Here is a 17,762-nt window from a genome sequence, read left to right as displayed (position 1 = left end):
ACTGTAAATTATTATATCAGTGACTCACCTTTTTGATGTAGAATCATTGTGTTCCAATCAATTTACTTGCATAAGAGCGACTAAACTTCAAAGATGTGTGAGGTGGTGTTTTTGGAGGTTCTGAGGAAAAAGCTGTTGTGCAATAGATGCTTGTGAAAAATGCCTAAATATATACATCTTTTTATGCCTGGTGGTACTGATCTCCATGTTAGTGATTACAGAAGCAATCGCAAGTGCTTTTGAACAGTTTTTATTTTAAGGTTCTCAAGTACAGTGGCATCACCTGGCAGCACAGTTTGCAATACTTCTGCATGGTAAAACAATGGATGATAACGTAGGAAAAGCTACAGTCAGAACGGACCTATTCAAAGTCTTCACCATCGTACAGGAGACCTAGATCTACAGCAGTCATGACAAACTAATGTCAGTGATGTTCTCAGTCAATTTTGGTGACTTTCTAAGACATTTATGCTAAGGTAAAGGTTTAAACAATTTAGTTTGTCATTCAAATTAACTCAAAACAATGAAGAGGCTGATCTACTATGTTGTCATGTTTACTCTCAGCAGAACATGTTCAGTGGTTGATAGCAGTTCCCTTCATTACTGTTGGTATTAACTACTGCACTTCTTAAAAAAAAAACGACTGGCACTTATAACATGTGTTACTGCTCGAATGTAGTGGTACGTGACACTACAAACAGTTCTAAGGCTTAAATATCAGCGTTTCATTTTCAAATGAATACTTTGTTCATTTCTTTCATGCTAAACATTATGAGAGTATTATTAAGAGGAAGGCCTTCTGCCACAGCTTTGAATTTTGTTCCTGATTCTGAGCGATTCAAATTACAACTTCCTTTTTTACCCCTATCACTCCAGTCTCACCACCCCGTCCCTCCAGTGCCAATGGTTGGGAAATAAATACTGAAAGCAACTGCAGTCTAAACCATTGTTTGCATTCCTTGAACCAAGAGTCAGTAAATTGGAGTTGGATACAATATGACTGGGGTGGTGGTTATCGGAATGAACTGAAGTGAACAATACCTGTTCTTCAATTGGCTTTAAACTGCATTGCACTTACCTCTTGCCCAATAATGTATTACTGACAATTATTTTAGTTTCAAATATGTTTCATTTCTTACATATGGCAACCAATGTTTTAAGCTGGAATTTCTGACCTGTTTCTATTGGCTTAGCTTAAAACATTTATAGAGGAAGAGAGAAAAATAACTTAAAAATATCTTACATGCTGCACACTTTACCACTAGTCTGCCCTTGCTTTCTAAAGGGCTTTTCAGTTGATTTGTTCTCTCTGTTAACACCTGACTAAATATCACAAAATGCTTGCAGCCTGCGGGGTTAAAAGTGGTACCTCCTCTAGTAGGCACACAAGCCAGTATATGTTAGTGTTACTAGACATGGACAAAAAGCACTGGGAGATATATATATATATATATTTCATACGGAGCTCTGCTGATATACTTCTTAAAAAATTCAGGAACATCAGGACGTGCAATCTGTCTACGCACAATAGGTTACAAATTCCTTACCAGTCTCAAAAGCAATAGGAACAAAAACCTGTTAAAAATTACCATTCATACCACACTTTTTAACATCCACTCAACTGCCTCGGGAGCTTTCATTTCCTCTTGCTGCTTACTCTGGCTTCACATCATAACCTCAGAGAATTCAGAGACTGTGGCCATAGCCAATTGCAGTTGGCATGTTTTCATGTATAGCTGGACTCCCACACCACATGTTAACTATAAATGACAACATAATTGGGGGGGAAGTGTAGAGGGGTGGGGGAAAGCAGACAAAAAATGAAAATGACCAAAATCTCTCTTATTTTGATCACGTGTGTCCCAAAACCAGTCTTTGTATCTCCTCGGTGCTCTCATATTACACACATTCACCTTCTTACAGGCATACACCATACCCAGACAAGCGAGGTTTACATCAGAGTGAGTTTGTGTATGGGCCAATTCTGACAGGTGCTTAGAATGTCTTCCTATGTATTGCTCTGGCCCCATCTTCCTCGTACTCTTTCTTGGACACCCACATTTTCTTAAACGTGTCAAGCGATGCCAGAATAGAGCCTCTGTAAAATAATCAAATATGCAAATATTAGAAGATAACAAACATAAGCTTCCCTACTTTGTAAATAAAATCTTTACATTACATACTCAAAAAAAGAGCAGGATTTATTTGCTCATTTTTGAGAATCTGTACCTAGGACTTGTCTCTCTCCCTTCCTTGACTCCTTTACCTTTCAAATTAACATTCCATCTCCAACCTTCCTTTCTTCTCCCAACCCTGAACATACCCTTGTCTCCAAGATCTATGCCCATTTCCCATGTTGGTTACAACTCCATGTCTGAAAATCTCCCCTATCAGGCTTCTGTACCCACTCCTGCACTGAATTCACAATTATGAAAGCAGGACAATAGCAGCCACCTACTCTCCTGTCTGTGCACCTCCTGTCTCTTAGCTCACCTTTTAACCTTACAGCAACCTCTGGCAATGGTTACCACACCATGCTCCTCCAAAGTCTGACCACTGTCATCCAGCTGAGTGAGACTCTGATCACCTGCTTCCATTCCTCGCTATCCAGTTATAGATCACTAACAATTGTTTCCCTTCTCACTCCATAGCATTACTTCTAGTATATACCAAGGTTCTATCCTTGTCTCTCTCCTAGTTTGCAACCAGACACTATTCCTCAGCTCCCATGTCTGCTGATGACAACCAGGCAACCTCATGAATGGCTTGTGCTCGAGTTGTCGATTCTCCTGCTTCTCGGATACTGCCTGACCTGCTGTGTTTTTCCAGCAACACACTTTTTGACTCTGACTCTCCAGCATCTGCACTCCTCACTTTCTCCTCTTTGCCAAAAACCTATTCACCAGCTCACTTACTGTGCCCACCATTTCTAATCTGTCTTGCCAGTTATACATCCAGCACTGAGCAGCAATTTCTTCCAAATAATGTTGGGAAGACTTCATCAGTTTCAGTCCCTGTCACAAACTCTATTCCCTCACCCCATACTCCATCCTCCGTCCAGGCAGTCTGAGGCTGAACCAGACCTTTTGAACTTGAGTTCCATTTGACCCTGAGATGAGCTTCTGAGGACATATTTTTCCAGCACAAAGGCCATTTAGTTCTATTCCATAACAACAGCCTCCTCTGTTCCCTGCTTAGTCCACTGTGCCTTGTCACCTCTAAATATGCCTATGTCAATGTTCTTGTTCGTCTCCTATCTCCCAACCTCCATAAACTTGGTATCATCCGAAGTTCTGCTTTCCACATCTTAACCTTGGACCCAGTCCTGTTCACTCACCACCTTAACATATTGTTGACTTTCATCTGAAAATATGTCAATTTTAAAACGCTCATTCTTGTTTTATATCATTTCAGAGACCCAATCATTCCCTTTCTTTGTATCCTTCAGAGATTTTTATACTTGCCCATTTCTGGTTGCTCGCACATGTCTAAAGTGAACATTTCCATCAGTAGTGGGCCTATATTCAGCTACCTTGCAGCTGGCACTTGCCCATCTCCCACAAACCTCTCCATCCCATGTACCTCACTTTCTAAAGCCTACACCCATCCGTCCAATTGTGTTTCATGAGCCTCCTGTGAAACACCCAGGAATGTTTTCCCCTGATAAAGGCTGTAGCAAATTGTTCCTATTGTGAGCTAGTACTTATGACTCTCTGATGCTGACTGATCTATTCTGACCTCATAGACAAACTACATCTTGGACAAGAACAGAAAGTTCTGGAGAAACTCCATAGGTCTGGCAGCATCTACAGAGAGAGAAACAGAGTTAAGATTTCTTGTCCAGTGACCTTTCTTCAGAACTGTACTCCAAGAAGAGTTATCGAAACATTAACATTCTCTGTCTCTCTCTCTCTCTCCCTCCACAGATACTGCCAGACCTGTCATGTTTCTCCAGCAATTTCTGTTTTCGTTTCAGATTTCTATCACCTGCAGTTCTTTGTTTTGGAATTACACCTTGGATTTAGTCCACAGTGTGACATGGTAGGTGTGGAGTAATCACAGCCATACCAGAATGCAAAAAGCAGCGTCTTTTTAGTTTCTAACTCTACTTGTAGCTTTCTATTTTTCAAATGTTTTGAGAATTCTTCCCTTCCGAAAAATACTTAACTGTGTGAGTGGTTTCCAACCCACTGAACTTTTCTGTTCTGCCCAAGTGATTCACATAGTTCAGCTCAGCCTGTTTGATTTCTATTTTCTGTCATTTAGACTGCCTGTATTACTGCCCATGAGCAATGCCAAAGGAGACCTAGAAGTTCAAGGACTGAGTGTCCATAGTCCCCTGTGGACCAGAGGGACAGGAGGCATGGGGGCTGGTGAGGAGATGGCGGGGATCAGAGAAGAACGTTAGAATTCCTACAGTGTGGAAGCAGGTCCTTTGGCCTAAGTCCACAATAACGCTCCGAACAGTCACTCACCCACCCAGACCCATTTCCCTACCCTACATTTATCCCTGACTAACACACCTAACTTACACATCCCTGAACACTACGGGCAATTTAGCATGGCCAATTCACCCTTACCTGCACATCTTTGGCCTGTGGGAGGAAACCGGAGCACCCGGAGGAAACCCACGCAGACACGGGGAGAATGTGCAAACTCCACACAGTCTCCAGAGGCTGGAATTGAACCTGGGTCCCTGGCGCTATGAGGCAGCAGTGCTAACCACTGAGCCACTGTGCTGCCCTAAGGGAGGCTGCTAACGCTGGATGGGCAGGGTCACAGTTCAGAGGATATGTTTGCTCATGGGACAGCTGCAGAAGCAGGGTACGTAATTTCAGCAGATAACCAGAAAGGCAAACAAAACAAAGCTTGCCTCATGGATCCTGCAGTTGTTGGCATCCTTTAGCTGTTGGATTTCCTCAAGGCTCTGGAAACCCAGCCAGCCAGCATAACATTTAAAAAGGTCTTTAAATTTGAGACACGCATCTTTTATAATAATGTTTAAATGGCCTCTCTCTTCCTGGGAGTGAGCTGGCTGGTTTCTGACTCCTATTCTGTCCCCATTAAAACTGGAAGTGTTAGGAATGGGGTAATGTTTAAGATTTCTAATACTTTACTTCCAACCTGATCTAAACCTAAGCATTTTGGGTTGAAGGCATCCCCAATGACTCTTAAGAGCAACGGATGGTAGCACAGAGATTCCATAACAATCAAATACCCCATTAACTTTTATATAAATGGCATTTACAAGAGTAATAGATGAAAAGATGAACTATATTTTTGGGAGCTGGTTCTGTGATGTATGATAAGGAAACCAGATGGCGAATGCATGTTTGAAGAGTAAGGCTATGATTGCAAAAGGAAATGGTCATTAGAAGGATTGAAGAGTCTGCAAAGTCCTTTCCCATTAGTCAGGCCAAAGCTGGACTGACCAGGATAAATCCGACAATGTGACAAAATGATAGATCTAACAGCTTTCAGAAAGCAACACAGTGAAACCTCTACTAACAAAAACTTTACTTTGCCAAAGAAATCGGAGATATGGTCAAACCGTATTTTGCGAAGTCATTTTCAAAAGCATTGTACCTCACGTTACCTACTCACCCTATCCACGTGGAGTATAACCTCTCCTGTGGGGCGGAGATCTGTAACGAAATAGATACGGAAAGGATAAAGTATTATTAACCTCAATAGTTTACACATCTGCAAGATCTAATCTTCTAGAAGAGATCATTTCAGCATCAAACTACTATAAGCTTTTAGTGCCTCTAAGAAGTTTTATTTTGTTTTAACTTTTCTTTTGGAAATGTTTCTAAAATGCAATCTTTAATATAAGAAAAGTGCTCCGGCACTTCTTATTTCAGAGTCCATGTGGTAGTTAAATATTTAAAACCTTAATTTAAAGAAAAATATCCAACTTTTTAATGTATACAACTGTGATTGTTCTTTCTTTGTACTGAATCTAAATTAAGATGATCCCTGGTGTATGGTCAAGTCTGTGAACATGTGTTTATATGTCTATACTGCTCATATTGTGGGAGTGATAAACAAAGGATGCAAGGTCAAATTCCACCCAAATTCTCATCTGAAAAAAAGTGTGTCCTACTGGACTCCGAACATAAGCTCTGTTTCTCCCTTCACAGATGCTGTCAAATATGGTGAGTCTGTAAAACATTTTCTGCATTTGTTTCAAATTCCACCTTGGCAATTATACAAAGATTTACGCAGATTGGCCAAGACTGAATCAAATCATTGGCACAACAACATTGAGAAGCTGGAATGAATAATCCTCTTCCCAACTTCAGAAATATAAAAAGTGTACTTGCGAGTATGTACAATGAACAGGTTCCAATAAAAATAGGAGATTGATGTTGGATATCGTAGACAACAATATTCAGAGACACAAGGGTCAAGAAGCTTCCTACTGCACTGTAATAATTCTGTGATTCTATGCAGGAAATGATGTGTATTAATAGAGCACAGTTTTCAACGGACCTTCACAGGCCTGCGAACATAAAGGGAACATATTCTATTGTTCTGGATGGGCCTATCATTCACCTCAGGCATCAGTAAAGTCTGGATGTAGGTTTGCTCACTGAGCTGCAAGGTTTGTTTTCAGACGTTTTGCCACCATACGCAGTAACATAGTCAGTGAGCCTCCGGATGAAGCACTGGTAGTATGGCTCGTTTTCTATTTGTGTTTAGGGCTCCTTGGTCGGTGATGCCATTTCCTGTGGTGACGTCATTCCCCTCCAGGAGGCGGTAAATGGGATCCAAGTATTTGTTGATAGAGTTCCGGTTGGAATGCCATGCTTCTAGGAATTCTCCTGCGTGGCTTGTCCTAGGATGAATATGTTCTCCCAGTCGCAGTGGTGTCCTTCCTCATCTGTATATAAGGATACAGATGAGGGTCATGACTTTTTGTGGCTAGTTGATGTCCATGTACCCTGGTGGCTAGTTTTCTGCCTGTTTGTCCAATGTGTTTGTTACAGTTCTTGCAAGGTATTTTGTAAATGATGTTAGTTTTGCTTGTTGTCTGAAACAAGTCTGAAAATGAATCTTGCAGCTCAGCAAGGAAACCTACATCCAGAACCTCAACCCGAGCTACTCTTCTCAAAACTCGCTATCAGTAAAGTCTGTTTCACGTACTCCACGATCGATTGTCTCACACTTACACAAAATTAGCTGTGAACCAGTTGAGGAGGAAAGGTGATGTCAACATATGGGGTGTTGGAACAGAAAACAATACCTTTATTTTTATATCTTTTGGTGCCAATTTCTTTACTTCACTCAGAAGTCTATCACCAAATCCTGTGTTTAAAAGAAATAGCAAATTAAAAGCAGTTGGCGACGAGACAGGGATAAGCCAACCATTATGTCATGTGCATCAGTACTCAATAGCTTTTCCAACCAGATGTTCACTGTGCTAAATTTAAAATCTGTTTTGGAAATTAAATGTGCTGGACTGTGAAATTTCAAGTAGATTGAGAATTGCTTCAGATCGCTGCTTGAGACTTCAATCCATCTCTAATCCACTAAACCTGTGGAAAAAAATCAGAACATCTGAACAGTAAACTGATCACTTCATCCATCAGTAAGACAAGCAAATTTCTGCAACTGGAAACCTGCCCTATTATCTAAAATTTTCCACCAAACGTTACGAGTAACTTTTAAACAACTGTGAAAGAGTTGTTTCACCTGTTTCCATTCAGATTAATGTTTGTTATAGAACAGCTTCCAGCAATCCACAAGCTTCAATTCAGGGTGTGCTACATACTCCATGACATCAAAGGATCAGTATTGCCACCTATATCCTGCTTATCTTTGGGAAGATAAACTATTAAAAAGAAAGAACTTACATTTAAATTGAACCTTTCACAAACTCAGGGTGTTCAAAAGCATTTTACAGCTAATTATGTATTTTGAAGACTATTCTCTGTTGTAATGTTGGAAGCATGGCAGCCAAAAACCTCACACAAACAGCAATGCTATGATGACCAGACAGTTGACTTTATTAGTGTTGGTTAAAGGGTAAGTGTTGGCTGGGATAGCAGGGAGAACTCTTTAGCTTTTCGTTGAAATACTGCCATGGATCTTGTGCATTCACCTGTCACGGTGTTACGGCCTTTGTTTTAACATTGTTTCTGAAAGATGGCAACTCCAACAATGCTGCTGCACAGAAATTTAAACCTAGATCATGCGCTACTGTCTCTGGAGTTAATCTTGAACACACAGTCTTCTGATTCAGAGGTGAGCGAGTTACTGAAGGACAGCTAACACTGGATATATTACACACAGGTTCCTCATCAGAACCTTAACCAAGAAAGGAAGTTAGTATAGTTAATGGAAAACTTTTTATTGCAAGTTACATTCTGTATCTTTTCAAGTCTTGTCAACTTAAGAACAAAACTCCAAAGGAAAACTGAAAGGAATATTTCATAATGAGGGTTTCTCTGATGGCATTGGACAGTTGCTTGATCTGCTCCTTGTTCCAGTGGAACTTCAATTCTTCACTAATTTCCACTTTCCCTAACCTGAGGATAGGGACATTCTTTATCACAGCAGATGGTTTTGGAACTACCTAAGTACAGTACTGTACCTTCACAATCTGCCTGAGGCACCTTTGAGGGAAAAAAGAACAGATCCAGAACTCCTTGAGAACGATGAAATGAGTTGTAATTACTGGTGCAAGTGTCTCCCTGACTCACGAAGAAAGTTAAAGAAACTTAATGATTTTGTATCACACATTGAATGCACAATCTAACTTCCACCTTCTGATATCCCATCATGTGACAGGTTTGAAGAATCTATCAAGCATTTTTCTTGTGTATACCTTTAGGAGAGAAACTTGACATCCTTTTCCCATACAAAAATCACACAACACCAGGTTATAGTCCAACAGGTTTAATTGGAAGCACACTAGCTTTCGGAGCGCCGCTCCTTCATCAGGTGATTGTGGAGTGTCGCTCCGAAAGCTAGTGTGCTTCCAATTAAACCTGTTGGACTATAACCTGGTGTTGTGTGATTTTTAACGTTGTACACCCCAGACCAACACCAGTATCTCCAAATCAATCCATATGATGGTGTTTCCACTAGGGGGCAATATAATGCTGTGGAACAGTTGTTTCTCGATAACAGTGTGTACAACATAAATTGCTGCATTAATTCATGTAAAGGTTCTCGTGGCACAGAGTGAAGGACTAAGATATCACAACAACAATTTTAATGGAAATGAAGGATTTGTGCAACAGAGCCACATTTGTCTGGTTTAAGACAAGCAATCAGCTCCTACGGCATTTTCTTTTGTCTGCTACTTTACTGAATGCATCCAAGTCAGATGATGTTTATCTGTATCCTGAAAAGACAGGAATAAATACAATAAATCAAATGTGCTCTCTCTATTATTGTGTGAAAGGGCTTGGTATACTCTGAAAAAGCTACTTCCGAATGGATCAAACATTTCTCCAGCTCTCCGAAATCCCATCCCGATGAGGATTTACTCACATTACATACTCTTGTTATATGATCTCAATAGAACATTTAGCCTCACTTTCCCCCTTCTACCTCTAATAAAAATAAACACTGCCTTTCCTTCAAACAGTTTGACAGAACTTATTAATTTTTAATTGGGGAGGGACTCTCGGGAATTCAGACAGGGAGGAAGGAGAGGCAGAGGACAAAAGGTCACTGGATCCCAGCAAGATGCTTTGTCCATTAATTTTAACAGAGCAACTGATTAAAAGGGGGGGGGGGGGGGGGGGGGGAGTTAATGATTCACATTGGACTTTCACAGAAAACAGTTTCCAACAGTTAAAGCCCATAGATGACAAACATTCAAGAACTCAAGTTCTTCCAACGCTGTGGCATGTTCACTTCTTACTCTGTTAGCATCTCTCCTCATAATCACACAGCAAGTTTTTATTAGCATAGTTTCTGCAATGGTATCAGAGATGGGACAAACTTACACTGTGATCTCCCAAATAATATAGACTGAAAAGACAGATGGAGGGGATTATGTTTATTAATTGCTGCATGCTTATCCTTAAACAATTTCTAACAGTTAATGTACTAAGGCTGAGCATTTTGAAATGGAAATAAGCTACGGAGACTGATTAGACAAAGATCAACTAGGAGCATTGTAGAGGGAGGAAGAGAGCTTCTTCAAGGAAGGCATCCTTGCAAGAGGATTCGCAGTAGGTTAAAATCAATTAGGACAAAGATCAACTCTACAACTGAGAAATGAAGTGCAGAAAGAAAGATCTCACTAGACAGACAAAATATTAAACAGTATGGATAGATAGATGAAGCTCTCCTATTCTGTAAAATACAGGCCAATGCAAAGTCACAATCCATCTTTCCTCTCCCTATTTGAGCATCTCCCTCTGGATGCTATTCTCAGTGAAATGACAAAGACAAGCTCTTAGAATGTTTTTAAAGATAACAATAAATAGTAATAGGGAATTTCTCCTCATGAACCCTCAAACACCCACTGAAAAAAATGTTTGCTTATTGTGTCACTGTCATTTCTACTTTCTACATCCTACATCAGCCGTCCCTGCATTTATCTGACTGTAAGGTGCCAACTTAGACTGAATTATGAATTATATTCACTGGAAATTAAGTGGTATTTTCCCAAACCTATTAGAACTTTAACCATAAATAAACAGCGCTAGCTGTCGGAGCACTGCTCCTTCATCTGGTGATTGTCAAATAAACCTGTGCTTCCAAATGAAGCTGTTGGACTATAACTTGGTGTTGTGTGATTTTTAACTTTGTATACCCCAGTCCAACACCAGTGTCTCCAAATCATGACTACAATCTTTTCCCTCTATTTAGGTGAAGATCTATATTCTGAATTTAGATTCTGAAGCATGAATGTTAACTCAATTACAATAAAAGACCTTCAAAAAGTTCTTAGACAGCACCTTCTAAACCCACGACTACATCTAGAAGGATGGGGGCACCAGATACATGGGAACACCAGCCCCTGCAAGCACCCCTCCAAACCACTCACTATCCTGACTTGGAAATATATCACCATGCCTGTACTATCACTGAGTCAAAATCCTAGAATTTCCTCCTAATGGCATTGTCCAAATGGACTGCAGTGGTTGGAGAAGGCAGCTCTCCACTATTTTCTCAACTAGGGATAGGCAATAAATGCTCGCCACCGTGACACCCAGACCCCTTGAATGAATAACATTATGAATAATGAAGGTTTGGAGTAACTGGTACTTATTCCAGCTCCCTATGCTCTCTACGAGGAGGTATTTCTTTATATGTCAGAGTGGACAATGAAGGCAACCAGGCTCTCTCTGAAGGTCTGAGGGAAGTAGTTCTCAGTCAAGTCTAGGGAGGTACCTCTCAGATACAACAAAGTAGCCTCCAATATCCAGTGGCTTGGGCAGAGTCAGGGGTCACATATCTCTGAAGTCTGAGGAGTGGGCCATGGTCAGCCTTGTGGGATCAAGATTGCCAGGTGCCATTGCTGTGGGAGGAAAGCTGGGGAATTTAATTGGGAGGATTGGAGACAGAATAGCTGGAATTCTTCCTTCTTATTCGTTCCTGGGAGGTGGATGTCACTGGCTAGGCAGCATTTATTGTACATTCCTAACTGCCCAGAAGAGACAGCCACATTTCTGTCGGTCTGGAATCACACATAAGTCAGATCAGGGACAGTAGTTTCCTTCCGTGTTAATGAACTAGGTGGGTTTCTCCAACAATCTACAATAGTTTCATGGTCACCATTAGGTTCTTAATTCCAGATTTTTATTGAATTCAAATTCCACAATTTGTCATGTCTCCTCAAAAGATTACATGGGTCCTCAAAAGACTATAGAAGCCTCTAGACTAACAGTCTATTGAGAATCCTATTACTCTATTATCACCTCCAATGCAGAGAGGATTAGAACTGTGAAGGGAGGAACTCAATACATAAGTAGGGAAGAGATCTTGTGGGGAAAGAGGTAGTGGGGCAGGGGGTGAGAGAAATCAACAGCACCATCCCAGCTTCAATGGGGAGTGCCAATGCACTATTAGAACCAGCATGTTTACTCAATATGCCTGGGGTTTACACTGTGGGGTAAAGCAGGCAGATGAAGATTTAGATAGATGGGTTGGGTGGGAACTTGGAGAACTTTGAAGCATATAGAGTTGATGACAACCAAAAATGAACTACTTACTTCTGGGAGCTCACCATTAATAAAATGCTGAGCCTGAAACTCACTGCTTGAGGAGTGACCACTGTTTCCTTCCATCATGCTGTATATAAGAAGTGTGCAATGGAGATGGAAAATGGCTGTGAACAGACCTGGAATGGGTGGGATGAGTGTTCTGTATGTGAGGATGAGGATTTTAATTTCATGTGATGTGAGGTCTTTCAAAGAGAAACAACATTATAGACACTCATAGTAAAGCTGAAATACACCTGCAGGTATTACAGGATATTTGAACAGTAGTGTAATTTTTTTTCCAATCTTCCATAGCCAATTGCATACCCTCAGAGTAAAGGCAAGACCTTTTAGACCAGGAATAAGGAGAAACATCATCAGCCAGAGAGTGGTGAATCGATGGAATTCATTGCCAGAGGAGGCTGTGGAGGCCAGGTCATTGAAGATATTTAAGGCTGAGATAGATAGGTTTTTGGGGATCAAAGTTACAGGGAGAAAAGGTTAGAATGGAGTTGAGAAACTTATCAGCCATGACTGAATGGTGAAACAGACTGGATGGGCTGAATGGCCTAATTTCTGCTCCTATATCTTATGGTCTAATTTGGCCCTTATACTTAGTTTCCTTTGTTCAGATTTAAGACCCTAGTTTCAGAATGAGCTAAATCAATTTCAGAATTTCTTATTATGGTCACTCTTTCTCAAAGGTTCCTTTACAGTAAGGTTATTGATTAGCTTGTTCTCATTACAGAGTAATAAATCCATTCTAGCCTGATCTCTAGTTGGTTTCTCAGCATATTGCTCCAAAAATCTATCCTATACAGCCTCCAATAATTCATGCTCAACACATTAGTACTGATTAGATTATCCAGACCATATATCAATTGAAGTCACCTATTATTTCTGCCTTACTCAATTTACATGCACCTCTAATTACCTACTTTATATACTGTGTCAAAGCCACAACTACTGCTTGATAGCCTACAAACTACTCCCACCTATGAGTTAATCCATATAAAACATATTGATTAAGGCCTTCGGCCCAACAAGTCCACACTGACCCTCACAACAGTAACCCACCCAGACCCACTCCCCCTACCCTTTATTTACCACTGACCAATACACCTAACCTACACATCCCTGAACACAATGGGCAATTTAGCATGGCCAATTCACCTGACCTGGCTGGATTTGCACCCGGGTCCCTGGCGCTGTGAGACAGCCAGTGCTAGCCACTGAGCCACCGTGCTGTGTTCAAATATAGGATAAATGCAAAGAGTTTTCTTCCTGTAACACTGTCAGCAGGATTTTCAGGTTTATATTAAGTTGTATATCTATAAATCCTGCTACAGTCAATGTCCTTGTTACACTGCATTTTTGAGCAGTGCAGCATGTATTTGCATCACTTCAATACCATGACTGTAATTAAATGTTGTTAATTTGTCATCTGGAGTAGAACAACTAAAACTCAGCAGTCATGCACCAGCAGTTAATAAACAGCATTGAGGAAATCCTTTAAAATGTAAGCTTTAAAACAATTCAGGGGTCTTGTGGTGCATAACAGTATCTCTACTTATGGGCAGATGACCTTAGCTTGAGTCCCACGTGTCCTGGAGGTGTCTCATAAAATGTCCAAACAGGTTGGATAGAAGTTTTTCTGGGAATTTCCAGCTGACATTTCACAAAAATGAATTTCAAAATAACTGTTTTAAAAATTAGAGTTATCATCTGCAACCACTGAGCATTCAAAATGCTTGTGGATGCATATAATTAGATATCTTGTTTCATGAGAGCTAGAGAATTCTATTTGCTCTCAATCAGTGCTGAGGACAGTGGGCAGTGTAACTGAGGTTTTCATTGGCACTGCTGTTCTCCACTGGAGGCAAGCAAAAACATTCTGAAGAAACCAAAAAAGATTACCACACTCTGAATAGTTACCAGACCTGATGTCTTTCTTTCCCCCATACTGGCTACCTTTCGACACTCAGGTTCGATGAGGTGCATCATGCAATTCTTTGGTTGTGTATGCTCCTGACTTTCATGCTGTTGTGTCTTACTTGCCCTGTCATCAGCAATAAACACCAACTCTATCAACACAGCACAACCAGCTGGCTCATGAGCAGCTAGGATCAGATACAAAGAAACAAGGTTACTTAGTACTATAATTGGCACCCAGGCATATGAACAGTTGCTTGTTAACTGGGATTTTGCCCACAGTTACATGCAGCCTAAGACTTTTTTAAAAAATACAGTAATGAAATAATGCAATCACTACAAACAATTCTTTAAGACTTTCAAATATACAATCAGAGTCACAGAGTCACAGAGATGTACAGCATGGAAACAGACTCTTCGGTCCAACCTGTTCATGCCGCCCAGATATCCCAACCCAATCTCGTCACACCCTGTCAGCACCCAGCCCATATCCCTCCAAACCCTTCCTATTCATATACCCATCCAAATGCCTTTTAAATGTTGCAATTGTACCAGCCTCCACCACTTCCTCTGGCAGCTCATTCCATTCATGTACCTCCCTCTGTGTGAAAAGGTTGCCCATGAGGTCTCTTTTAAATCTTTCCCCTCTCACCCTAAACCTATGCCCTCCACTTCTGACCCCAGGGAAAAGACTTTGTCTATTTATCCGATCCATGCCCCTCATGATTTTATAAACCTTTATAAGGTCACCCCTCAGCCTCTGCGCTCCAGGGAATACAGCCCCAGTCTATTCAACCTCTCTCTAAAACTCAAATCTCCAACCCTGCCAACATCCTTGTAAATCTTTTCTGGACCCTTTCAAGTTTCACAATATCCTTCTGATAGGAAAGAGACTAGAATTGCATGCCATATTCCAACAGTGGCCTAACCAAATGTCCTATCCAGCCGCAACATGACCTCCCAACTCCTGTACTCAATACTCTGACCAATAAAGGAAAGCATACCAAACACTTTCTTCACTATCCTGTGACTCAACTTTCAAGGAGCTATGAACCTGCACTCCAAGGTCTCTTTGGTCAGCAGCACTCCTGAGGACCTTACCATTAAATGTCTAACTAGGTACAAGGATGTACGCTTTTATAGAACAAGTATTGTGTAAGTACAGTGTATTTTTGTTTTTTTGAATATCTTTAAAAACAATGGACTGTCATGAGAAAAATTTGTTTTTAAAAACAGGAATTTATCGGGATGGTTGCATAATTTCAGAACAAGGAACTGAAGATCTATTGTGAACTCTGTTTTTGCAGCTATGGGTTCTTGCAATGTGCAGACTATTAGGAGCTGAGAAGTTGTTTACAAATGGAGCTGATTAGTTCTCAGCTAATTGAGGAAGTTGGAACTGGAAACAAGTATAGATCAGTATAGATCATCCTGTACAAGACAGAGTTAACATTATTCAAGTATGACCATCCTAACTTGTAAATACAATAAATGGATACCTTTGAATAAAGTTGATCCTCCTGACAGCACAATGTTAGAGAAAAGCGTTCGCCTCAGATCCATGTCAGATTTCTGGATTGCAAAGACTAAGACTTCATGGATTCCTTCGCACTCTTCACCAATCAAGTCAGGTCGAAAGAGCAGCTCTGGAGCACGGAATCGTGCAGGTCCAATCTGCAAAGGGTGAGACATGTGACTGTGAATGTTATGGTTTGGAGATGCTGGTGTTGGACTGGGGTGTGCAAATTTAAAAATCACACAATACCAGGTTTATTTGGAGGCACTAGCTTTCAGAGTGCTGCTCCTTCATCAGGTGGTTCAACCACCTGATGAAAGCTTGTACTTCCAAATACATCTGTTGGACTATAACCTGGTGTTGTGTGATTTTTAAATTTGCACACCCCAGTCCAACACCAGCATCTTTAACTTTCTGAATGTTATGGTTTTCACAGATACCAAACGGGAAAGGAATACACATCGAACCAGATTAAGTATTTGTCCAGACATCCACTCTGGCCAGAACATTGTTATCTATGTCAGTATTTAATATATCTGAAACACAGGTATCCTCAAAAACTGATTGCACTTGCAGAAACACATCTATTGTTCAACTTGAATAAATTTTAAAGCAGACATGTGCTAACCACAGCTAGCAGGCCCTGACAATCTGGTCAAGACTCTTTACAACTCAGTTTTGTTTATGGCTATATTTCCTAATTGTCTGTTTATCTATCTACTTTGTGTTTTTAAGAGTTTGGGAATTCAGAATACATTGTTCCTTCAATAGTTAATAAATCAATACACATAGAAGCATTATCACTAGGGAGAGAATACGGCCCCTCAAAGATCAGCAAGGCAGCCTTCGTATGGAGCCACAAAAATGGGGGAGATACTAAATGAATATTTTGCATCAGTATTTACTGTGGAAAAGGATATGGAAGATATAGACTGTAGGGAAATAGATGGTGACACCTTGCAAAATGTCCAGATTTAAGAGGCATTTGGGTGGATATATGAATAGGAAGAGTTTGGAGGGATATGGGCTGGGTGCTGGCAGGTGGGACTAGATTGTGTTGGGATATCTGGTCGGCATGGACGGGTTGGACCAAAGGGTCTGTTTCCATGCTGTACACCTCTATGACTCTATCAACAACTTAAACTGTTGCAAAATAACGGGAACATGAATTTAAAACTTAGTCTGCCATGCTCTTTGGCATTTAACTATGGACTCAAAAAAGCTTGGAAACTATTGTTTTTAAGATCATATATATATATTATACATAGTGACCTGAGCATATGACAGCCATGTGTACATATGTATTATATGCAGTTATAGAGTCATAGAGATGTACAGCATGGAAACAGACCCTTCGGTCCAACCCGTCAATGCTGACAAGATATCCCAACCTGATCTAGACCCACCTGCCAGCACTCAGCCCATATCCTTCTAAACCCTTCCTAATCATATACCCATCCAAATGCCTTTTAAATGTTGCAATTGTAACAGTCTCCACCACTTCCTCTGGCAGCTCATTCCATACACGTGCCACCCTCTGCGTGAAAAGCTTGCCCCTTAGGTCTCTTTTATATCTTTACTCTCTCTCCCTCAACCTATGCCCTGTAGTTCTGGACTCCCCGATCCTAGGGAAAAGACTTTGTCTATTTATCTGATCCACCCCCTCTCATAGTTTTGTAAACCTCTATAAGGTCACCCCTCAGCCTCCGACGCTCCAGGGAAAACAGCCCCAGCCTGTTCAGCCTCTCCCTATAGCTCAAATCCTCCAACTCTGGCAACATCCTTGTCAATCTTTTCTGAACCCTTTCAAGTTTCACAACATCTTTCCGATAGGAAGGAGACCAGAATTGCACGCAATTTTCCAACAGTGGCCTAACCAAATGACAGACTTAGTGGTGGTCAAAGGTAAGAAAGGACAATTAGTTGCCAATTGTGTTGGAGTTTGTAATGACATTAGGAATAAAAAAAAAACTTAGTAGAGGACGCACCAAATTAAACCAAAGAATGAGAGCGTTTTGTTAGATTAACTATTAAATAATTTGTTTATGTTAATTTTAAAATTTAAGTTTATGAAATTCAGTATGTTCACGTTGGCTTTTACCAGCTTCTAAAGATACACAACAGAAAGCATCCTATCTGGATGC

At 40.6% G+C, this 17,762-nt stretch overlaps 1 protein-coding gene across 1 annotated transcript in view; it reads right to left on the bottom strand.

The window, feature by feature from the left end:
- Positions 1-234: 234 nt before the first annotated feature.
- Positions 235-17,762, bottom strand: part of LOC132826373 (alpha-centractin) — a 56,875-nt gene continuing 39,347 nt past the window's right edge. The window contains exons 8-11 of the mRNA XM_060842251.1: positions 15,602-15,776; positions 7,250-7,311; positions 5,605-5,645; positions 235-2,098 (exon numbers count right to left, since the gene is read on the bottom strand). Coding sequence (XP_060698234.1) covers positions 1,996-2,098; positions 5,605-5,645; positions 7,250-7,311; positions 15,602-15,776 — 381 coding nt within the window. The 3' untranslated portion in view covers positions 235-1,995. The remainder of the gene's footprint in view (positions 2,099-5,604; positions 5,646-7,249; positions 7,312-15,601; positions 15,777-17,762) is intronic.

Source organism: Hemiscyllium ocellatum, chromosome 22 (genome assembly GCF_020745735.1).
Source record: "Hemiscyllium ocellatum isolate sHemOce1 chromosome 22, sHemOce1.pat.X.cur, whole genome shotgun sequence".
Classification (NCBI taxonomy): Eukaryota; Metazoa; Chordata; class Chondrichthyes; order Orectolobiformes; family Hemiscylliidae; genus Hemiscyllium; species Hemiscyllium ocellatum.
The sequence above is the reverse complement of the archived record's forward strand: the minus strand, read 5'-3'. Positions and strand labels throughout refer to the sequence as shown.